General features: G+C 39.9%; 1 protein-coding gene across 2 annotated transcripts in view; it reads right to left on the bottom strand.

Moving 5' to 3' along the window:
* Positions 1-25,000, bottom strand: part of LOC137982332 (uncharacterized) — a 115,562-nt gene that overhangs the window by 70,996 nt on the left and 19,566 nt on the right. For both annotated transcript variants that reach the window (XM_068829414.1, XM_068829415.1), the window contains exon 2: positions 17,148-17,477. In XM_068829414.1, the coding sequence (XP_068685515.1) occupies positions 17,148-17,477 (330 nt within the window). The remainder of the gene's footprint in view (positions 1-17,147; positions 17,478-25,000) is intronic.

The raw sequence follows: 25,000 nt of genomic DNA, 5'->3' as shown, positions 1-25,000 counted from the left end.
AATGTTCACAGCTTTCGTGCTTTGAACTCCCTCGTGTATTTGATCAACGTAATCATGTCTCATACTTTCCACTTTCCGCCGCAGTTTCTCTAAGATTTAAAGTAGCCACACACCCAATACAATGCTGTTTATCATTTGACTTCTAAGAAATTGGAAAAGGTGCAGACTGGTGCATTACTTTTCCAAGAAAGAAACATACTGTAACATATGTATTTAAGATTCTTAGGATAATGTCATTTTCAGCCAGATGTTTCACGAAAAGGGGTATTGCAGACCATCCAGAGGAAATATAATAAAACTAGTTTACCTTAATGGTAGAATGCTGCCGAGGGGAAGGGAGATGTTCAAGTATGCAGTAATTTAACGGCACTTCGTGCGTGGAATTGAAGGGAGATTCTTAGGCCTTGAGTGGGGACGGTACCAGACGAGGACCCCCATCTGGACCCTCTTTTGGACCCCATTCGAGAAAAGAAACAAGATACGAGTATGTACTTCTTAAGATGGTTTCAATAAGCGCCAAGTACCACGATTCATGTGGCTGATTGAAATTATTGCCCCTGCAGCCGAGGAGGAACAAATTGGATCCTTGCGTATAAATATGTTAAGAGTAACAAAAGACGGATTGTTGGCTTGATACCGAAAAAAAGTTTGATGTTTCATGAGTTGCGCCGCACAAAGGATCAATAAAATGTCCGTGGTCCAAAGGATCAACGAAAATACACTACTCAGTAACCCTAGACCCCACCAGGTAAATGTAATTTTCCAGCGAAGAAACAACCGGCAGCACTTTTCCACTGGTAGTGAGTGACGGGTGGCGGGTGGCGGGTGGCAGTGAAAGAAGTAAGATAATCTCATCAAACTGCTATCTGCAACGAGACGTTTCTCATTTCCTGAAACGTTCAGAAACCTTTCCAACATTAGCGTGGATACCCGAAATGTTCCCGTGAGATGTATTTTTGGCTCGTTTCAAATCCCTAAAATTCAGTTTTAGTCCTACTAAAGTATTGCTGAAACGTAACATTTAGCGCCGTTGAATAGAGCGTTTTTGTGTAGAAATTGCAATCCATCTTTTTACGTCAATGGTTACTAAACAATTGGTCTGGCATTGTAAGTTATGCATGGGAAATTTTCCTGCATGTGTGTGACCAACATATACACGACCCGCAGGCGTGTGAAACACGTGGAATGCGTGTTTTGCGGTTTCGTTAGTAACGGTGGTAACTGGAGGTCAGTTTTAAAAATTGAACATAATTTTATTTTTAACAAAAATTCCGTTCAAAAGATATCTTTAAAAAATTGAATTAGGCATTATTTTTCCAAGCTGTAGAAAAATGTGACAGCCAACACTACTAACATCTCTGCCCCCCTGTATGGTCTATTTTTGTACTTTAGTCCCTGACAGTTGTTCTCTCGTTTTCCTACGAAAGGTATTTTGATGGTTCATTCTTTGCATTCTCTTGGCCATTTGGGGTCGCAAATCAGGCAACTCTCAGAAGATCGTTGAAATGAGTGACGTCTATAAAAAATTATATTTCACTCTTTTTAGCTGTAACAGTTAATTCCAATAAGAGTAGGAAAATTATCCGTTTTTGACATATTTTCAGCTGCCTAACTATTTCCAAATATTTCTCCTCTTTCTTTGGTAGTCGAAAATATCAATAACTTTCTGTACAAAAGGCGAACTTCAAATTGCTGCGGATTATACAGAAAAAAAAACATGTCTTGCCCAAAGGTTTCCAAAATTCGAAAATTACCACTCCTCCACACTACCCGTATTTTGGTCGTACGGGGTGGTACACATTGCAGCGAACAGACCGGTAGGAGGATTATCCTTACGCATGAACGTGATATATGGAACAATTTCCTTGCCAGAGGAAGTGTGTGTGTTAGTCACACAAAAACGCGTTGGACAATAAAGAGAGTTGTACATCAACTACTTGTTCGCGGAAGTGCTACTCAGTGGTTTAACTTTAAAAATTTCATCATTCATGTCTCCCTCTTTACCCGCCACCCGTAACACGCCACCCTACCCCCTTGGAAAACAACGGTGTGTCTGTGTGGTGCTCCTTAAGTCGCTTCAGCTTTATTTTGAGAGGGATCAAAGTAAATCGATTGTAGTTCGCTTGTATTGTGCATCATACTTCACACGCCGTGCAATCAATCGTTGGAGCAGCCATTTAAAAAGTAAGAGACAGCCTTTGTCCGCCTTTGTCTCAAGTCTGTTTGCTTATAAAGGGGTCGTAAAGTGACTGAATTATCTCCTCACGACAAGGAGAATCCTTTGGTTTGATTAAGAGTCGCGAACGGATAATTAAGGGCCTGTTTATATGAGGTGAGCCAGCCCGATTAGCCGGGCTGGCCCGCTTTGCCGAGATCACGGCTTATGCCTGTTTTCTTTAGTAAAATTTCGGTTTGTTTATATGAGAAGGCGGGCTGGCCCGCTTGCCAAGATCCCTGTCTGAGCTGCCGAGATCTCGGCAATCCGGGCTGAAAAATTCTCATATAAACGGTCCAGCCTTGGTTTCCCGGGATGAAAAATGCTCATGACGCTTGGGTTGCCTTGAAAACTTAGCCAGATTTGCCTAATTACAGGATTATTTTTTCATCCTTTGTTTTAAAATGCCATTCCGTACTTGCTAGAGTTAAAATGAACCTTTCGAACCAAAGAAAGAAAATTCACCAGCTACCCAATGCGTGACTTTGACGGTTACAAGGCACGTAAACAAATTATCGAAATTCATCCCGGTAAACCGGCTGGAATCGTCCATATAAACACTTCAACCCTTTTACCGGACCATCCCGCCTCATATAAACAGGCCCTAAGTGGGGTCAACTTGTCTGGGTCACGTAATTCTCGTATACATGTAAACGCTCGGTGGAAATGTCTCGGGGAGGAGGGCTGTCTCGGATGACCGAGACCATGTAAACGGGCCCTAAATATCGAGACTTTGGTGATCACAACGTTCCGTGTAATTTACGACATTTGTCTAACTTTTCGCACTACTGTTTGCATAAAGATAGAAAAGCCAGAGATTTCAAAAGTTACCGTAAGTAATTGTATAGCAATAAATACAAACTCCGAATTTACAGCTCTACTGAATTTTATTCATTAGAAGTAAAATTTTCCTTTTGCTCCCTTTATCGTAAAAACACAAACGAATGCAGCAACTCAAATCATTTTTGGGAATCCATGTGTTTATTTGGGTTTTCTTTGAGTGCTCCTTGTACTGAAAAATTTTTGTCCCCAACATAATCTATGCGTTTAAAATAAGCAAAAGTTCTTGTGTCGGAAATTGTGTATCTTTGGCCTTAGCACGACTTCCAACGGAAATTTTACCAACAGCAGAAACCGAAATATATATTTTTTACTTCTTTCTAGTCATATTAAAATCTGCACTGTCCTTTGTCAATTTTATTGCGGGCAGTTTTCCGATGGCTGGTATTTCATACAGGCCACAGGTCATTGTTTTACTTAGTACAGAGAGTATCCCAAACACTCATAAAAGCTAACCTTAGGCCTAATTAGGCCTAGACAAACGTTTTTAAGCCTGAGGGTTAGAGTTAGGGTTAAGGGTTCGGAAAAAAAATCAATCTTTTTAGATTTTTCTGGTAGTTTTGCTGTGAAGAATGACAATATTCGCAAATTTTTGTAGTTTTGGTTTCTAATGAAGTTGTTTCAAATTATGAATTTGACGGCTTTGCTCGAAAACAAAAATACATGGCTTGGACCGGTCCGGAAACGGTCCGTACTGCAAAATCCCGACCGAGAAAGAACCAATCAGAGCACTGGGATTTGCCCAAGACAGGCCTTGCTAAATGACCCAGTCGGAATCTGCGTTTCATTTCTCTGTCTTTTTATTTTTTTAATCTTTTTTTTTTTTTTCGTGTCATGAAAAATCTTTCCTGTCCCTCCCCTGCTAAGTAGTGTCTTTGTGTGTAGAGTCTTCTGCGCGTATGTTTGGTAAGTTTGAGGGGTATTAGAAATGCATAGATTTTACCCGGTGGATAGTAGAATATTTAACTTAACCTGCAATGGCGTCGAAAGTCATTGTAACGCGAATGGCGTTTTAGTGGATCTTTAAAAACAATATGACCTTTGGGAGCTCAATAATGGAAAGTTAATTGGATAAGCGGTGAAAAATAAATATCTGGAATCTTAAAAGCGACGAGTAATGGACTTCAACAACAATCTCCCTCCCGTCGAGCCGTAATCAAAGTGGGCTGTAGTTCTAAAATTGTACCAAGTGTGGTGTTTTGTACAACACTGAAATAAAATGGAAAATTCTCCAGTAACTTTTGAGTTTAACAAACACAGAGAAGGAATTGAACAAGTTAAGTGAATCTGTGATTTCTGTTGCGGTAGCTTCTGTTGTCTGGCTATTTATGTTTATTTGTACTCAATTCTGCACAGCCTTCCAGTAACAATTGGAAATCTCACTATTTCTTGTTAGTGAAAAATTATTTTAAAAAAAGCTTGTTGCCCATTTCTTGCTTCATTATTCAAGAAAAGGGTTTTTCAGTAAAGATTTTGATGCTGAACAATGGTGGGAAATTTATTTAGTTGCGTTTTTGACACTAAGTGTGTTGGCAGCTTGTTTGCACGCACGCAATGAAATGGGAAGTTTTTGTGTTCCCTCTAATAGCAAATTAATAGCATCGTTAAACAAAATATACCCTTATGGAGCTCAATATTGGAAAGTCAATTGGATAAATGAGACAGGCGGGGAAAAATAAATATCTGGAATCTTAAAAGCGACGTGTAATGGACTTCGACAATAATCTTTCGCCCGTCGAGCGTAATCAAAGTTATGGGTTCAACAAATACAGAGAAGGAATCGAACACCTTAAGTGAATCTGTGATCTCTGTTGTCTGGGTATTTGTATTTATTTGTACTCAACTCTGCACAGTTTTCAGGTTAAAAAGAAAAACTGGACAGCCAAGAATTATTTGAAAGAAAGCTTGTCGTCTATTTTGCGCTTCATTATTCAAGTAAAAGGACCTTCAGGAAAGGGTTTGATCCTGAAATTTATTTTGTTGCGTGTGGTAATTTCACACGATTGGCTTTCTTGTCTTCACGCACACAATGAAATAGGAAATGAATTTTTTTGCCTCTAATAGCAAATATGTCTGTTTGAATTCATCATTCTGTGTCATATTCGGGTTTAAGAAATTTGCATACGTGCGTTGAAATGTGAGACGCGAGGAGACAGGAATCTTCCCTCTCTGACAAATGATTAATAGGTAGCCACGTTTTTAACCTTAGAAAAATATCTATTCTGTCATCATAGTGTAAAAAGAAGTTTATTTGGGAAGCAAACAATATTTCTTTAACTTCCTGGTTAATCCAAGTTATTGCTACGACTTACTAGTGCGATTGTTTACATTAAACTCGTGCTTTTTGCGAATTTTAAGTGTCATGAAATTATGTCATTTGTGTGACATAGCTCCTTTATCACGAAGATTTTTCAACAATATATCGCTTTACTCTAACCCAAAAACATAGAGATAGTAAAAAAAAGCCTTATTTATCAACCATATCTTTTGCTTTTGTGCTTGTCAGCATTGTGATTTGCAATAATTCGCAAGTCTGTTTTTGTATCTCGTAGATGTTTAGATTTTCAATTAAATGGCCGCTCAACCTCGAGATTGTGTAAATAGTTCACCCTGAAGTCAAAATAGATACGTTTCTCAGGAACCCGACAAATGTAAATACTCAGTTAAATATTACAAAATTAAAACAAAAGACGGATGTCTCTTGGCTAAAAAAGTACGTTGTTTTACCCTAAAACGACGAACGATTAACATTCTTTACCGTAGTTCATTTAGTTGACACAAGGTGATCACGTGCATCTTTGTGGTTGCCTAGCATGTGATCAATTTCTTCCTTTTGAAAGAACATCATGACCTTTCCCTTGATTCATAAAAATTCGATACTGCCATCAGATTAGGCTGAAAAAAAGAGGAATTATGAAGCGGAAACAACATCCTCAGTCCTTCCTTAGTATGTGCAATAAACGTTTGCTTAGTGCAACTGCAAGACATGCAGGAAAAACGTCCGTTAAACCAGCATTGAATGTGCCGTCGGATTCTCTTCGTGCTAAAGTATTCATGTAATTACCTTAGCACTCTTTTATGCAAATTTGCTTCAACTTAGCCTTTTCACACAGCATTTTATCCTTATGTAACCTTGACAATGGCGCAAGATGCACCGAAACGTCGGCTTCTATCACTTAAATACTGTTATGTTTGAATATAAATCTTGCTATGGCCATAGTCCATGGAAGTGAATACTGATATTATGTCAAATTTTTCAGTTTTCTTCATGACTTGAAAGTAAAATCTTAATGAATCTAAATTCTATGATCCCTATCCAATTTATAAGATTTTTTAGTCACTTAGGTGCTGTTGTACGCACCCTTTTCTACATGCAGGTCATCGCGTCGGTGAAGTGGCACATGACTATGTGCCAGGCTTGAAAAATTGGTTTAGTACTAGGGGGATAAAAAATTCTTACGACAGTTGGCACGGTATGTTATTACATTAAAATCCTATTATGCAGGAGAAATATAATGACCCCTTGTCAATCCCACTTGTCGATCTCATTTTTCCTATTATTTACTTATTTATTTGTTTTTATTTATTTCGTTTTTGTGAAGGTGGAAATGGGGTGAAGAAAGCTATCAAAAAGGTAGCTAGTGGTCTTGTTCATGATGCAGAAAAAGATTGGTCTGCAGAATTGTCAGACAAAGGTAAAATGTTGGTTACATGTGACTTGCTGAATGGTTAGTGAAATCTCAGGATTACATGTACCATAGAAATTGTGCACTATTGCTTAATCTTGCATTGTAATGAGATTTCAAGAAACATCTTATTTCACTTAAATGTACAAAGACAAATCTACTATGGGATGAAAAATTGCAATGGTGATGCTAATGTACTGAAGAACTATATTACCAACATCATGGATCATTACCGCCGGGGTACTTTCTCAATTTATATTATCATAGCTCAAGTTACTTCCAAGGGAGTGTAAATGATCTTCAAAATGGATGATTCAACAAAATAACTAAACTAAAGTTCTTCTACAGGGAATCCATACCAAATGCCATCAAGACTCCCGCTGTAAAAATAAAGAAGATGGCTATGTTTGCAGCAAAAAACCTCTTGTCAGTGAAGGAGCTACATTTATTGCTGCATACAGGAAAGCCCTTGAAGGCACCACAACGTTTATAGAAATGCCCGAAGATTATGCTTTGGTAATATTCAATACCAGTAATGGTGTATAATTGTAGCACAATGTAATGATCTGTACTATTGCTTGTCAATTAATTTTCATTGAGTATGGTAAGCCTGCAATTTTAAAAGATAAATGTCAAATAAATAACTTTTGTGCTTGGACTATCATGGAGATGGGGTTGTGGTTGAATGCGGGACAATGCTTGGAAAGGGTGAGAAGTCATTTACAACTGGATAGCTAAGCTTTTAGAATCTCTGTACGGTGGCCAATTTACATTATCAACTCCCTTGATAAAACCAAATTTTTGTATACTACTTCCCCACCGACGCAGCACCACAATTTCTTTAGAAACTACCCCTTCACGCATTCGTTTCAGTCCGGCGGACAGGTATGAAATGCAAATACAGTTGGCTATTCTGGACCGGGTAATGTCATTTAATCATGATTATATATTTTTTGTATATTACGAAATACTAGCATAATACAGAACTGACCGTATATTACTGTTCTTGCGAGACCTCTCTTGCAGTAGTGCTAATGTTTGACTCTTGAGGTAGTATTCTATATCCAATTTACAGAATAGTTTGTTGTGTAATTTAGATATGGAGTTCTAACTTACTTAGCTCCCAGTCAGTGTCTTGAAAAATACATAGATGTGCATGTCATATGAATATATTGTTAAATCCATTGTTATCTTTGTTCGTTCTATTGTTCTTTCGGCCAATCCTGACACCCGTTCAAGGTACGACACGACCCCTTCTTCTCTCGGCACGGCAAAACGTTTGCGCCCTGGGAATATGTTTTTTCTGTGTTGGACGAACAGCGAGAATTTGGCAAAATTGTGCAACCACAGTGAAAGTATGCAAATGTTTTAGAAATCTGCTGGAAATTTCTAACTCTTGCTGCTCGGAAGTGCAGGCAGTATTTTTTCCAGCCTCTCAGCATCAGACTCAGTGTCCAGATAGTAGCCGATTTTTTATATACTCCGATGGGAAAACCTCCATGCATGCAGTAAAGTGAATAAGAAGATAGATTTTGGCAGAAACAGGATCCAGGATGACATAGCTCAGACATCAAGTTCCAAAGTGATGTTCGTTGCAAAGGTGGAGGGCTTTTCGAAAATAATATTGAAATAAATAATGTAGCTAGGGACAAAAAACGGAAGGTAACTGAAATCCTTTACAAAAGAATTGAATAAAATTCCCTCGCACACGTGGTGCGAAGAGGATACAGAACGGTAAATTAAAAGACGAAATAAAATCTAACAAAATATGAACTGAAGGAAAGTCGTGATAAATGATATCTAGCCATCTCCAGATTGTACTCGCCTTATGGAAACCATTTCACAGGTCTCTTGCTGCCTAAGAAGACGAAGAATAGCATCCCGCTGATGCTCCTGTATCTCAACAGTCAACAACAATAAAAAGCAAAAAAAAACAACAACAAAAAGGTTTTCCTACAAGGCACAAACCGTGAGGTGAAATGAATATCTTTCGAACAAAAATTTAATTCCCCTCAAGTGACCGTTGTACTCCCCCTCACTCTTTTTGAAGCAGTAGATCCAAGCATTTTTAACTCTTGTCTTCGTATAAAATCTGCAGGTCGGTGTTACGGTTAGGCGCTAGCCTTGATCCTTGGCTTACGATGTTGAAGGGTCGAGGTCTCGAATAAACTTACTGACAGCTCGCACAGTCCAAGGTTCCTTAAAAAGGCAGTGTTCGTGTTTAACACTTATAAGCTAACATGAGTAGCACGATGATTTCAAAATAAGTGTGCAATCATTTCAAACAGCACATGGCTCAAAATCGGTCAGAAAGTGGGTAATTACGTAGAAATCCGGCCGTCCAAACTTGAAAGTAATCGAAGCCGTTCTTCTCTGTTCTCGATCTGCTAACATCAGAATCAGCTAAAGGGCCGGTGAGCGTGCCGTAATTTGCATACACTCAAGATGTTCCATTTGTTCTCTGATTTGTAGAGCCCATATCCAACCCGAAAAAGTTACCAGAATTTGCCGTTTGGTTTCAGTGTTGTACATAACTTCATAGTTAGTAAAATATTACAAATATAGCTCACTTCAATATCCGACGGCGAAAGATGAAAGTGGTCTCGAAGTCCATTTCTCTTCTCTTTTAAGATTCCAGATATTCATTTTTCACCGCTTGTGTTGTTTATCGAATTGACGTCCCATTCTTGAGCTCCATAATGGTATATTTTGTTTAATGATCCAGCAAAACACCATTCGCGTTACATCCGCTTTGCCGCCATTGTTGAACTGTGTCCACCGGATAAAATCTACGTATTTACTAATTAGATGTTCCCATAAGTACGATCACATCACTCCAGTTCTGATTGAACTACACCAAATTCCTGTTTCTGAACGTATTAAATTCAAGATTCTATTGCTCATGATCACCTTCAAGGCTCTGCATCAACTGTCTCCCACATACACAACTATTCGGTCATCTTCTATACTACGTCTGAATCCTGTTAACTTTAATCTTAAGTCCTATGGGTCTCGATCCTTTGCTGTTTTGCCTCACAACTCTGCCTGATAGCATCTGCTCATGTGATAATTTAAGTCTTTTTAAATCTAAGCTTGACACCTATCTTTTTAAAAGTCCTTTTTTTCTTCGCGATTTACCTGTTTAACCTATTCCTCAATTTTGTGAAGCGCCTAGCGCAGAACTGGATTGGCGTTATATAAGTATTAATTATTAATTATTATTATTATTATTATTATTATTATTATTATTATTATTGTTATTATATTTTTTAATTATTATTATTACTTCTACTACCCCTGAGACCTAGGAAAAATACGCCCAGTAGACTCTAGGCATAAACAGAATACTTAGCAGGGGAGTGACAACCTTTCCATGTACACAATGTACCGTTTGTTTAGTGTCTTGTAATTTACACGCTCCGTACGCGTTCGCAATCGTTCCATCATGTTGCGTTACAATTATGTTACCTGTTGTGTCATTAGACTCCATCGAAAACATACAGAACTGCGTGAACGAAATGGCAATGTCCTCACTTCCCATTCTACTGATTTGATTGATTATGGTACGATTTACAAACAACTTATAACTTTCGACAGATAACCTAAAGAGCTAAAGGGCACAGCCATGTGCGGTACTCTGACCGTATTAAATCAACCTATTTTTCCTAAAAAGAAACTTCAAATCCTGTAATGGCCTTTAAAGGTGTTTTTAGCAATTATTACTGATCTTCAATTGCTCTTGCAAAACTGTAGGTTCATTTCTATGCAAGTAAATTATTTGATATTTTTAAAGGCCATTTACCAAATGTTTAACATATGCTTTAGGTGATGGTGTTTCTCGCTCCTCTCTGCTGGCCTTCCATCAGGCCATAATGTTCAAGGTGTTGGTCCACAGGCGCTAGGAGGCAAGATGTAAACCACTTATACATGTTATTCAGACAAGTAATAGGCCTTTGATTTTCACTCAGGAACTCGCCTTCTTTCGGAATGAGGGAGGTTTTGCCTTCCGAAAACCACTCGGGGTAATCTTCGTCGCTTTTAGAAACTTCTTTGAAGCTCTCGACCACACCCTTGTGCAGGGTGCAAGCATGCTTCCACCAAGAGTTAGTGATTTTATCAGACCCTGGCGCGCTCCAGTTGCGCTTCTTGGACAGGACTTTGACCGCTTCCGCTACTTCGAGAGCCCATTCGCTGGCCGTTGGTGGTACTTGCTCGTAGATTGCCATCTTTACTTCCTGCAACCAGGCCACGTTCTTATTCCCAGTCCCTCTCTCTTCCCACAAACCCGCTCGCCTCGATCTTCCTGTTTTCTTTCAACCTCTCGATTTCCGCTTTCGCGATTGACAATTGCTTTCTGATCTTCCCCGCCTCCTGGTCGTAAATTCTTTTAAGCTTTTCCTTTCTGTCCTGCGGTCTCTCTGCCTTTATTGGCCCTTGTTTTTTCCAACCTTTCATAAACAAAAACGCGCAAACCACCGAGTAAAGAACGCAATTAGCTAACCACAGAAAACCAAACGGGTTCTGCGTTGGTGTTACCTCGTAGCGCTCCATCAATAACTTAACTGCTTGGTTGATTTCTTCCAATTCTTTAGGTGATGGTGTTTCTTTTGTCCTGGTGTCAATGTCACGTTGGGAATAGACCCCAGGGTGGGTGCTAATTATTTCCATTATCCTGTTTGCTGGCTCTAACAGGCTACACATTTCTTGATCTTGGGTTAAAGTTGTATGCAAATCTGGTTGTGAGAAAAAGTCACCATTGTCACGCTGTTGATATTGGGACAGGGTTGTATGCAAATCCGGTTCCTCTTGATCAGCATTTATTAATGCTATTTGGCGTCTGTTATTTAAGACCCCTTCTGCGTTATCTCCACCTCTCTCCGCTTTTATTCCATTAATGATAGTACTAGTTACGCTGCCTAAGGATTTTTCAAGTCGAGCGGCTTGGTCTCGTAAATTCTGCTTCGTGAGCCCCAGATCTTCGTGTCCCATTTATCCCATAGATCTTTCATAAGTTCCATATACCCCTTTCGTCTTTCATTATCCTTAACTGGCGGATTCTCCGATTTTGCGAGTAATAGCGCTTGCCGCTTGCAATCCAACAGGTCGCTGTTCATTTGTTCCGACCATCTTATCCTTCCCGCTCTCGCATTCCTCCCGTTTAGTGATTGCTCTTCAAGATCTGCCATAGTGTCGGTTTAGCGTACTTCACTTTTAACTTCTAATCGTATAAATCCGCTCTCGGTCGTCTCCTTGTTAGATAAGCAAGATGCAAAGTACTCAGAAGTACTTAAGAATATGCCCAGACGCTTCGAGCTTGGCTTGCTTTCGTTTAGACAGGGCTATGAAATATAATTATGGAGCTACTTCAAAGCTTCTCTACTTGCCGCCATTATTATTATTGAATCTAAATTACTATTATTATTATTATTACTATTATTATTATTATTATTATTATTATTATTATTATTATTGTTATTATATTTTTTAATTATTATTATTACTTCTACTACCCCTGAGACCTAGGAAAAATACGCCCAGTAGACTCTAGGCATAAACAGAATACTTAGCAGGGGAGTGACAACCTTTCCATGTACACAATGTACCGTTTGTTTAGTGTCTTGTAATTTACACGCTCCGTACGCGTTCGCAATCGTTCCATCATGTTGCGTTACAATTATGTTACCTGTTGTGTCATTAGACTCCATCGAAAACATACAGAACTGCGTGAACGAAATGGCAATGTCCTCACTTCCCATTCTACTGATTTGATTGATTATGGTACGATTTACAAACAACTTATAACTTTCGACAGATAACCTAAAGAGCTAAAGGGCACAGCCATGTGCGGTACTCTGACCGTATTAAATCAACCTATTTTTCCTAAAAAGAAACTTCAAATCCTGTAATGGCCTTTAAAGGTGTTTTTAGCAATTATTACTGATCTTCAATTGCTCTTGCAAAACTGTAGGTTCATTTCTATGCAAGTAAATTATTTGATATTTTTAAAGGCCATTTACCAAATGTTTAACATATGCTTTAGGTGATGGTGTTTCTCGCTCCTCTCTGCTGGCCTTCCATCAGGCCATAATGTTCAAGGTGTTGGTCCACAGGCGCTAGGAGGCAAGATGTAAACCACTTATACATGTTATTCAGACAAGTAATAGGCCTTTGATTTTCACTCAGGAACTCGCCTTCTTTCGGAATGAGGGAGGTTTTGCCTTCCGAAAACCACTCGGGGTAATCTTCGTCGCTTTTAGAAACTTCTTTGAAGCTCTCGACCACACCCTTGTGCAGGGTGCAAGCATGCTTCCACCAAGAGTTAGTGATTTTATCAGACCCTGGCGCGCTCCAGTTGCGCTTCTTGGACAGGACTTTGACCGCTTCCGCTACTTCGAGAGCCCATTCGCTGGCCGTTGGTGGTACTTGCTCGTAGATTGCCATCTTTACTTCCTGCAACCAGGCCACGTTCTTATTCCCAGTCCCTCTCTCTTCCCACAAACCCGCTCGCCTCGATCTTCCTGTTTTCTTTCAACCTCTCGATTTCCGCTTTCGCGATTGACAATTGCTTTCTGATCTTCCCCGCCTCCTGGTCGTAAATTCTTTTAAGCTTTTCCTTTCTGTCCTGCGGTCTCTCTGCCTTTATTGGCCCTTGTTTTTTCCAACCTTTCATAAACAAAAACGCGCAAACCACCGAGTAAAGAACGCAATTAGCTAACCACAGAAAACCAAACGGGTTCTGCGTTGGTGTTACCTCGTAGCGCTCCATCAATAACTTAACTGCTTGGTTGATTTCTTCCAATTCTTTAGGTGATGGTGTTTCTTTTGTCCTGGTGTCAATGTCACGTTGGGAATAGACCCCAGGGTGGGTGCTAATTATTTCCATTATCCTGTTTGCTGGCTCTAACAGGCTACACATTTCTTGATCTTGGGTTAAAGTTGTATGCAAATCTGGTTGTGAGAAAAAGTCACCATTGTCACGCTGTTGATATTGGGACAGGGTTGTATGCAAATCCGGTTCCTCTTGATCAGCATTTATTAATGCTATTTGGCGTCTGTTATTTAAGACCCCTTCTGCGTTATCTCCACCTCTCTCCGCTTTTATTCCATTAATGATAGTACTAGTTACGCTGCCTAAGGATTTTTCAAGTCGAGCGGCTTGGTCTCGTAAATTCTGCTTCGTGAGCCCCAGATCTTCGTGTCCCATTTATCCCATAGATCTTTCATAAGTTCCATATACCCCTTTCGTCTTTCATTATCCTTAACTGGCGGATTCTCCGATTTTGCGAGTAATAGCGCTTGCCGCTTGCAATCCAACAGGTCGCTGTTCATTTGTTCCGACCATCTTATCCTTCCCGCTCTCGCATTCCTCCCGTTTAGTGATTGCTCTTCAAGATCTGCCATAGTGTCGGTTTAGCGTACTTCACTTTTAACTTCTAATCGTATAAATCCGCTCTCGGTCGTCTCCTTGTTAGATAAGCAAGATGCAAAGTACTCAGAAGTACTTAAGAATATGCCCAGACGCTTCGAGCTTGGCTTGCTTTCGTTTAGACAGGGCTATGAAATATAATTATGGAGCTACTTCAAAGCTTCTCTACTTGCCGCCATTATTATTATTGAATCTAAATTACTATTATTATTATTATTACTATTATTATTATTATTATTATTATTATTATTATTATTATTATTATTATTATTGTTATCATATTTTTTAATTATTATTATTATTTCTACTACCCCTGAGACCTAGGAAAAATACGCCCAGTAGACTCTAGGCATAAACAGAATACTTAGCAGGGGAGTGACAACCTTTTCATGTACACAATGTACCGTTTGTCTAGTGTCTTGTAATTTACACGCTCCGTACGCGTTCGCAATTGTTCCATCATGTTGCGTTACAATTATGTTACCTGTTGTGTCATTAGACTCCATCGAAAACACACAGAACTGCGTGAACGAAATGGCAATGTCCTCACTTCCCATTCTACTGATTTGATTGATTATGGTACGATTTACAAACAACTTATAACTTTCGACAGATAACCTAAAGAGCTAAAGGGCACAGCCATTTGCGGTACTCTGACCGTATTAAATCAATCTATTTTTCCTAAAAAGAAACTTCATATCCTGTAATGGCCTTTAAAGGTGTTTCTAGCAATTATTACTGATCTTCAATTGCTCTTGCAAAACTGTAGGTTCATTTCTATGCAAGTAAATTATTTGATATTATTAAAGGCCATTTACCAGATGTTTAACATATGCAGACGATACGCACTTATATCTAACGTTTAATCCAGACTTTGCAGTAAGAGCTTATGATACTGTAAAGACCAATTTCATATTAACTGGAACAACACAACAGCTGTCTTAGGTGGATGTGTGACTGTGTGGGTGACTCTAGGGTCTCCCCAGTCAAATATGCGAAGAATATTGGCACATGGATGGTCAACATATTTAAAAGTAATGATAAGTTTGAAGTGCCATCATTTTTCCCCTGTGTATGACGTCACGTGCCCATATATTCACCGTGGCAACGACCGGGCGAGGCCTGGGTCGAATTGGCTATTTTTAGTTAGAGTGACATTTTTGGGCACCCTACTCCCCACGGGAACTGTCCTAAAATACAGAGTTTGTATGGGAAAAAAAGGTGACAAAACGTCCCCGACACCACCCACCCTCAAACTGAGGCGAAAAACACTCTGCAACTACTTTCACTTACTTGAGGATATTTCAACTGGTAACCAGAATTTATTTTATGAAGGTCAAGCAGCAATTTAGTGGAACACGAAAAACATTTCCTTGTTCGCTAAAAAGCCTAAATTACATGTTATCTTCTGTGGAATAAACGACAAAATAATTGCAACTAATTACCTCTACTTTTATACCACTGACAAAAATAATAGCACTGCTAAGAAGACCACATTTGCGACATTTGTCACTCATTAGTTTAAAGGAAGAAAAGAATTGAGGGAGAAAGGCTTCGATTTTTTTGTCATTCCTCGAATGGGGGTTGCCGCCCAGGATTACAGCTCAGTGAAGGTTTGCCTAATCTTGATTGACAATTTAAAGAGCATCGATCTTTTTTTTTTCTGTGCTTCACTTAAAAAAGAAATATGGATCGCTATACTTAAGGTCATTCCCTTGAAATTGTTCTACGACCAAAGTTCTTTGGAAACTTGGCATAATTAATATTCATGATATGAACATTAAGAAAATGCAATAAAAAAATGGGGTCACCGCGCCCGTCAGCAGGCTCTTAAAATGGCGTATTTTTACTGGTTGCGCGTTAAAAATTCGAATCACCTTCACACAGAATTAAGTCTTGGTTACTTCAAAAACACAAAATTTTATATTGAGAAAAAAGCTTCTTTTATTCATATAAGCAGTATTGCTTCATTTACGCCGTTTTTCATTGCCTGGTTGTGGGAATAGTGCACTTTTTGGGACAGTTCCGTGGTTAGCATGAAGTCCTAGCCTTGGCCAAAATACACCCAGTACGTAATTGTTTTCCAAAAAACTTCATGTTCTACTATCAAACTTTTCTTCTTATTCAAATATGTTCTTTATTAGACTGTTCTTAGCAAATACCTGAAAAAAAGAAATCGGGGATCACCGTGCTCGTTTGAGAGAAAAGGAGCAGTTATTTCGATATCGGGCTTACTTTGAGGGAATCTCTTACGTTTTGTACGCGCACGTGCTCATGTGCGCGCGCTAATGACGCGAAAATCGTGCGCAGTAGGGATGCGCGATGCAATACCAAGGAATTACCGTAATAAAGGTGACGGTACGAGGGTAACACGTGACAGTGAGTTACTGATAAACTTGTGGCCCTAGTAGCGCACCTTTTAAAGTTCAAGGAAATACACCCAACATGAATGTTTCTTGTTTATTGAAATATTGAAACGAAAATTCCAAAACGGGCAAATGGCACCTTACTTTTCCAAAAATCATTATTTCCCACACTTATTCATTATATAGAATTTATTGACTTTTTGCAACGGTGTCGTATTGACCAGATGTCAATGAGTCATGTATTACAAGCCCTGCAGCTCAAACCGGAATAAAACAACTAACTTTTCAGTTTGTGACATATCGGAATTTGATCTCAAGTTACAGGCCGTAACAGCGAGGCAGTCTTCTCTTTTTCAACAACATCAAAATAACTGGATTCTCAAAGGCGGATCTAGGAAGAGGGTGCAGCGGGTGCCCCCCCCCCCCCCCCTTCCCCTCTGAGATGACCTGCGCCTTTCTAATACAACTGGTATTCTGGAATAAAAAAAAAAAACCTCACCAGGCAGCTACGCCATTCCTTAGTGATGCATCGCCTCCTAAGAAGTTCTGCATCCGCCCCTGATTTTCAATCATGTTTCCCTTTAAGACAGCTGTTAAAAGTAAAGCTTACTTACAATTCACGATGATTTGCACCGATGACGAGCTTTCCTTTCCGTCCGCAGCTCGGACTTTCAACAAGTAATCGTTGCTGTCATTTCTGTTCATGGTATCAAACGTGATTGTTACATTTGTTCCCGTAATATTCAGTGTCACTCGATCATCACGTATGATTGGGGCTCCTACGAAAAAAGCGTCCACAATGAAATCATCCGATCCAGAGATTTTAAACTCCAAACTACGAAATGTACTTCCTTCAATGCTGTATGTCCATTCTAATGTTACTTGTTTTCTTTCCAATACACGAAGTGGACTTGAGGGCTCGTTGGTAATTGTCACTTGTGATTCTACAGAAAAAAAGAAATTAGCGCATATCAAGCACAGTCTCTTGCCATCGAAACATATATGTTTTTGTCACAACCTTGTTGTTGAACCATTCACTTCAATTTAAGATACGTTAAGCCGTTTACAGTGTAAGAAATTGTCACTCTAGTCTAGTGTTGCAGGTTGGCCTTCCAAAACACGAACTGGGCTCGAGAAATAGGGTGTAATTGTCAGTTGTGATTCTGCGGGAAAAAAGCACATAATTAACAGTGATAAAAAAATATACATCTACGCCTAGCCTTCTTGTTGAAGTATTACTTTAACTTGAAGAGTACAGCTCTATGATTAGAGTGTGGAAGGAAATAATAATATTATAATAATAATAATGATAATAATATAATAATAATAATAATAATAATAATAATAATAATAATAATAACAACAATGACAATAATGACAATTATTGCTGTCGACATCAGGAGAGAGCAATTTCTAATCTTGGGTATCCTGTGCATAGGGTGCGCCTTGGTAAGTTTTCGTTTTTCGTTTGTCTGCTTTTTCAGGACCATCTTGCATTACGTCATACATGCATGCGCATCTTGGCAACGAGCACGACTCGATCAACAGGTCAGCCTCAATGCCAATGTTACTCAATTCGTTTTATCTTGAATCTTTCTGGGTTTAGTATTTACTAGTAACCACATGCCCTCTCAGGGGTCTATTTGCCTTCTTAAATCAAACAGATTGCATTCACTTATGATTCAGAGTCTAGCGTAGGGCAAAGTGTTTCAATCCTGTCACACGAGTCACAGTCCTCAGCGCTTATCGAAACCATCTCAAGACGTACATGCTCATATCCTCAAACTTTTCTTTAGCTTCCTAAGCAACTGTGGAACGTACTTCAATAATCCGAGAATTCTCTAATATTTGTAACGGTAGCAAACAACAAGGGAAGAGAATTGTGCAGGTTTGGTCCGCTCCCTGCACTCTTGCCAGGACCAGTTGGCTGCTAGCCTAGCCTAGCACCTGGATGGGGCCCTTTGCTTAGGACGACGAGTGCCTAGGCCCACAGGGATGAGTGGTGACTCATGGGCCAAGGGAAGTATCACTCATGTGATGTCAATTGTATCATTGAATCTGGAAAACGGCGTTAATGGAATCGTAACCAATGATAAAGGTGTCTCGCCCGGCATGGTGCCAGGGCACAGCAACCAACACCAGGTCGTAATTCAGCTACTGCTAGGAAAGGATGGGGTTCCAGGGTTGACAAGTTCGTTACCTTCGGAGCCTGACACCGATGAAGAGATAATTTCGAAAACGGATGCTGCACTTCTGGGAAAAGCTGGGCGGAATTTAAAGTTACTGGACAGCGACTAGCTGACCGTGCCCGATAGATCCGGGTTAATGGATGGTTGTCTGAACTGGAATTGGAAGAGATACGGAGTAAGATTGAAGGGCATATCAATGAAGGATGAGGTGGTAGTATTAAGGAGCAGAGTGATTGAGAACGATCCCTGGATCAAATAATAGCAGACATTGTCTGTGAACAAGCTGAACACGGAGCCAGGTTTCAGTCTTTCATGAGAGATCAAGATCTGGATATTACTGAGGAGTAACAGGAAAACAAAAGGGGAAATGATGAAAAGCACGTTTACCAGCTTTGAGGGGTGTGCCAAGACACACGTTGTTGAAAGAAGTCAAGGTAGACAACAACGTGGCAAGAGATATGACTTGGTGTACACGCGTACGGGTGCTGTGGGTTGTCACTGAAACTTAACAAAAGGGTGAAAAAAATGTAGCGATTTGGAAAAGGATACAGGAAAGACAGAATGGTGACTTGCGGAAAGGCCATAGCAAAATTGAGATCCTAGCATAATGGAGGCCCTTAAAATGAAATAAAAGCGAAATTTAAAGATACCTTAGACAAAAGATACTGGTTGAACTGAAAAAAAAGGGTGCTTGCTGACCTTTGTTATTGAAGAAATAAAGCAGAGGATTGTTGCAAAAGTAAATAAATGAAAGCGGTATACCAACAGAATAAAAAAGTACAAGCAGAACCGATTCTTCTACGCAAAACATAGGAAATTCTACAAGCATCTGGAAAGAGACGGTATTGAGGGCCAGATAACTCCAGAGGCTGAAGAACGTATAACTTCTCAGAGCAACATCTGGAGCTATCCAGCTCAGCATGGAGATGGTGAGTGGCTGAATAAGGTCTGAGAGGAAAGTGGCATGTCTACATTGTTAAGAAATTGAGAAGGCCCTTAAGGAGAATGCCGGGCCTGACTTGGTAGAAGATTTCTGGCTAAAGAACCTCACAAGTGTGTATGAAAGGCGCGTGGTACAACTTAATGGATGCCTCGACTGAATGGAGCAGTTTCCAAACAGATGAAAAAAAAGAAAAACAGTGCTTATTGTGAAAGATGAATCCAAAGGGAATGCTACAAGCAATTTTACGGGGACAGTGGCAAAAGAGATCTATGAGTTCTTTGATGGAAATCACTTATTGCCGGACGAACAAAAAGTAATATAATATACTTTAAAAACTTCTTTTTGTACTGTAATTTCATCAGATTACAAATGTAGTGTACATAAGAAATATGTTCTACCTATTTTCGTGTGGCATACATATTAGCTAAAGCTGCAAAGATGAGAAGTTTAAATATACTGCACTTATACTAAATTGTGGTCGTTTCAAATTTAAGAGTCTTCGTTTGCATAAAAGGGCCGCTGGGTATCAATGAAGTATTGCTCATTGACAGGGTGGTGTTAAGGCATGCTAAAATGCTTAGGAAGAATCTTGTAATGGCCTGGATTCATTACCAAAAGGCACATGACAGTGTGCCACACTCCGGGATTGAAGAGTGCTACGACATATTTGGAATTAAAGATAACATCATGAAGCTGCTACTTTTAAACATGACTGAGTGGTTGGGAAACACAATTGCCCGCTTGGAGAAGTACTGCAGATATCAGGAGGGGTAATTTTCAGGGTGATTCCCTGTCTCCATTACGTTTTGTTATCTCACAGGTAGCCCAAGCTCGATATGCGTGCAAATATTATGCACGAGTATAACTATAAGGATTTGTATGGGGAAAATAGTTTTTCTCAAAATTAAATTAAATATTTAATTTACGAGTTTAAATAAAAAAATGCCTTACCTTGCCTCAGTCTTGTGTTCCCTTGTCTCTGGTACCGTTTCTGGGTCGATGAAGAGCGATTTAGGTGGTTTTTGGTTCCTCTCCTTTTCCCTCTATATAATCTTTACCGAAGGTTGGCAACCGAGACCGAGCCGCCGAATGGATTCACCGAAGGAAAAGGGCCCTAAATTCGCTCCCAAGTCTTCGATCGCCTCGAGATTTCTCGTAGATCACGGACGATACCTCCGCTGCCCACTCGTCTTCTTCATTCGAGCCGCTTGTACACTGAAAAGGAATTAAGGGCCGCCAAACTCGGCAAACATTTGCATCGAAAGCCATCGAATTTGGCTTTATTCGAAACCCGCGTTACCGAACCGTTGGAAGACTAAGCCTAAGACCGTTGGAAGAACGCTTAGCGATCCGCGGTTGGTCAATGGGCATAGTGGTGACCAATCGTTCCAACTCTTAAGCCGTGGCTAGACAAGCGATTACTTTTTTTTTTTTTTTTGTCGCGTCGCCTGCGCGCGAGGGTGGCTAAACTTGTGACACATTTTGGCGACAAATAAAAGGCGCGCGAATCGCATACTTCAGAAGACCTGGGCACTATAAACGAACATTCTACCTTTAACTTCATTGGCTAAATACTCTTTAGTCGCGTCGCAAGCGCGGGCAAAATGTTGCAGGGTGGCTACATGGGCAACTATCTCTGCGCTTTTGTCGCGAATGTTTCAACTCTGGCGACTTTTTTCTTGCGATTTTCTCACCTGTCGCGTCGCCAGTTCGAGGGTGGCTACACGTGTGATTTTCATCGCGCGCTGGTGACGCGACAAAATTTGAAAAAATCTTATCGCCAATACGAGCAAAAAATCGCTCGTGTAGCCGCGGCTTTAGGCTTAGTAGGCTTAGTCTTCCAACGGTTCGGTAACGCGGGTTTCGAATAAAGCCGAATTCGATGGCTTTCGATGCAAATGTTTGCAGAGTTTGGCGGCCCTTAATTCCTTCTCAGTGTACGAGCGGCTCGAATGAAGAAAACGAATGGGCAGCGGAGATATCATCCGTGGTCTGCGTGGAATTTCGAGGCGACCGAAGACTTGGGAGCGAATTTATGGCCCTTTTCCCTTGGTGAATCCATTCGGCGGCTTGGTCTCGGTTGCCACCTTCGGTAAAGATTATTGCCAACGAACCAGCCGAGCGACGACGCGAGGCTGGCAAGGCGACAGCATTTTAGAGCCGTGCGAAAGTACTGTGCAGGCGGAAAAAATCTCGAGTGATCGAGAGACATGTTTGTAAGGTAGGATTCCTAAGATTCCAATGACGCAATCGATTGTACTGCAACCGACCAACCGTAGCGCGCGTAGTTTGATGTGTGATGTCATTCGACAAACTTGCATGACGCGCGCGACTATTGATCAACTTGTATTCGGAGGTGAGTGAAAACACATTTTTTTCCCATTTCCCTGACAGTTGTGTTGTTTACACTTGCTTTAAGTGTTCTTTAATACTTATTTTCAAATCAGCGTGTTCTATATTGAGTCAACGAGCTCAAAACTAAACCTGCGTACGTGTTCTTATTGGCTGCTGTTGCCAATTTCGGATTTCGGCCCGCGAGTACAGCAGTTTGTTTTTCGTTTTGTAACCATTGAGTTGTGAACAATTTAATTTAATTTTTAAAGGAAATATGTTGTCTGCAAAGTACACAATTCAACGATCAATTTTACTTATAATTAATGGCTGTATCTTGCAAAATAAGAATTCTACAATTGAAACAACTTCCATGTGCGAGAGAGTTTGATTCCCCGTTACATGTTTTCACACTGAAAAGTCTAAAAACGCTTTGGCGATTTTTTACATGACACTGATTTTATTCAAATTAATTATTATATATCTCTGTCAAAATCACGGTGGTTCAAAAATTACAGCAGTACTTTCCATATTATTGCAAAACACGTGTTGACATCTACATTGTTGGAGGGTCTGAAATTTTCCTCGTTTTGCCAATAATCAGTAATCTTCTCTAGCCTTTTGTCGCTAGTCGGTTAACCCCATTCACACCCTCTTGCTGTTGGAGACACAAAGTGTGCATTTTCTATTATTGCATTATTAGTATAAATACACAGATGATTATACAAAATCACGAGCTCTCATTGGCTCGCTATCTCGGATTATCAGCCGATAATCACCTCGAAGGACAAAATGGCTGCCAGTAGTCGTTTTCCCACTGTAAGTGAAGATGATTTTGCGCTGAACAGTTTTTTTTTTTCTCTTTTGTGAAATAATCACCTGTGTATTTATACTAAAACAATTATTCGCCTCAGGCTCAGTGATTATCGGTGAATATTTACCTGACTTCGTCTCGGTGAATATTCACCGTAAATCACTTCGTCTTCGGCGAATAATTGTTAATTGTTAGCTAGATAAGTTGAGTTGCAGTACTTTGGAATAAGAAATTACAACTACTGTTGGATATTTTGGAACTCTGATACAAAACTGCAAACTATGTATCATCCTGAATGTTTCGTTGGCACTTAGCGATAGCTATTACTAGTATAGAGGGAAAAGAAGAGGAACCAAAAACCACCTAAATCGCTCTTTATAGACCCAGAAACGGTACCAGAGACAAGGAAACACAAGACTGAGGCAAGGTAAGGCATTCTTATTTTAAATCGTAAATATTTTATTGGAGATTGAGAAAAATTATTTTCCCCATACAAATCCTTGTAGTTCTACTCGTGCATGATATGTACACGTATATCGAGCTTGGGCGACCTGTGGTTATCTCCTTGATCCTAATAGGCCTGGTATTTAGAAGAGCAAAGTTCTGGTGCAAATTTAATTAATGGAGAAAAAATCAGTCACATGCTCTTTATGGAGGGAGGATCTGAAATTATGCGCTCAAACTGAAAGAGGGTTAGAATCGCTGGTCAATACAGTAGGAGTGTTTCGTTGGTTGTAAAAGGGAACTTCCACTCTTACTACAGAATACGTTTAAATCGAAGAAAATTATGTTTACAGACAAATTTGTTCGAAATTTCCTTTTAAAACGGTGTTTATATCAAGAAAAGTGAATTTTAAAATCGCTAATTTTGACTTTCAAATTTCGCGTGCGCAGCCATCTTGAATAATTGTGATGTGTTATGGTTGCCCTATTGTTCTGACACAAAAAGCTTTTGTCAAATAACAATAGGGCAACCGTAACACGTCACAGTTATTCAAGATGGCGGCGCCCGCGAAATTTGAAAACAAAAATAGGCGATTAGAAGACTGATTTATTTCGGATACAACAGCTTTCTTTGAAAATACTTTAGACTGGCTTGACTGTAACGGCTTTTTTTGTTGTTGAAATGGAGGTTCGTATTGAGAAAGGGAAGGTTACTAACCGCGGACGAAATTAAATTACCAAATGGAAGAGAACTTAAAACACTTGAGTAAGGGAAGAGTCACAGATACTTAGGAATCTTGGAGACTGACGAGAGCAAACGTGAAGAAATGAAGAACAATTTTGTCTAAGGAATACTCTCGCAGGGTGAGGATTAACGGCTGCAGTCGAAGCTTAATGGGGTCGATGTGGTAAAAGCCATCAATACACGGACTGTATCGGTGTGTAGGTACTCAGCTTTGTGCATCCGTTGTACACAGGCTGAGTTAAGAGCGTTGGACAAAAGGACCAGGGAGTACATGAATATGTACAAGGCACTCCACCTAAGAGATAGTGTGGCACGGCTGTGCTTGCCCAGAAAAGCAAGGGGCAGGGTTTAATCTCCACTGAAGATGGTGTGGATATTTCAGTTCTGCGAGTAAATGGCTATGCTGCTAAAAGTAATGAATTTAGGCTTCTAGAGGCTGTAAGCCTTAGTACTGAAAGTAATCCGGAATGCACTGAAGGTTACAAGAAAAGAAGCTGAGAGAAAAGCAATTACATAATTGCACAGTTCTTTAGGCAACCGAGCAGATTGTATCTGCTTCCAGCTGGCAGTGGCTTACAAATGCTTACAAATGCTTACAAGCCAGTTAGACGACTTGGAGCAATATACTCGCAGAACTAATATCCGGATCTATGGCATTCCTGAGAGCAATGTGGAATCTGCTGATACCCGTGAAGATACAGATATCCTGTCTTCAAATTTCGTTAAAGAAGAACTAGGGGTTGATCTCAAACTTGAAGACATAAGCCGTTCACATCGAGTTGGTAAGAGATCATCGATGCCCAGGCCTATCATTGTTCGACTTTCAAGGCACAATACGAAAGTTGAAATCCTCCGGAAGAGAAAGATGCTTAAACAGAACAAGAGGCCATATAATGTGCAAGAAGATTTAACGCAACCCCGTCGGGATATTCTTAAGTATTTAAGTAAAGATATCCCTCCGAATATCGTAGACAAAGTATGGACTGTTGATGGCGTTATCT

The sequence above is a fragment of the Montipora foliosa genome, chromosome 13 (assembly GCF_036669935.1).
Source record: "Montipora foliosa isolate CH-2021 chromosome 13, ASM3666993v2, whole genome shotgun sequence".
NCBI lineage: Eukaryota > Metazoa > Cnidaria > Anthozoa > Scleractinia > Acroporidae > Montipora > Montipora foliosa.
This window is presented reverse-complemented; position numbering and strand designations above follow the sequence as displayed.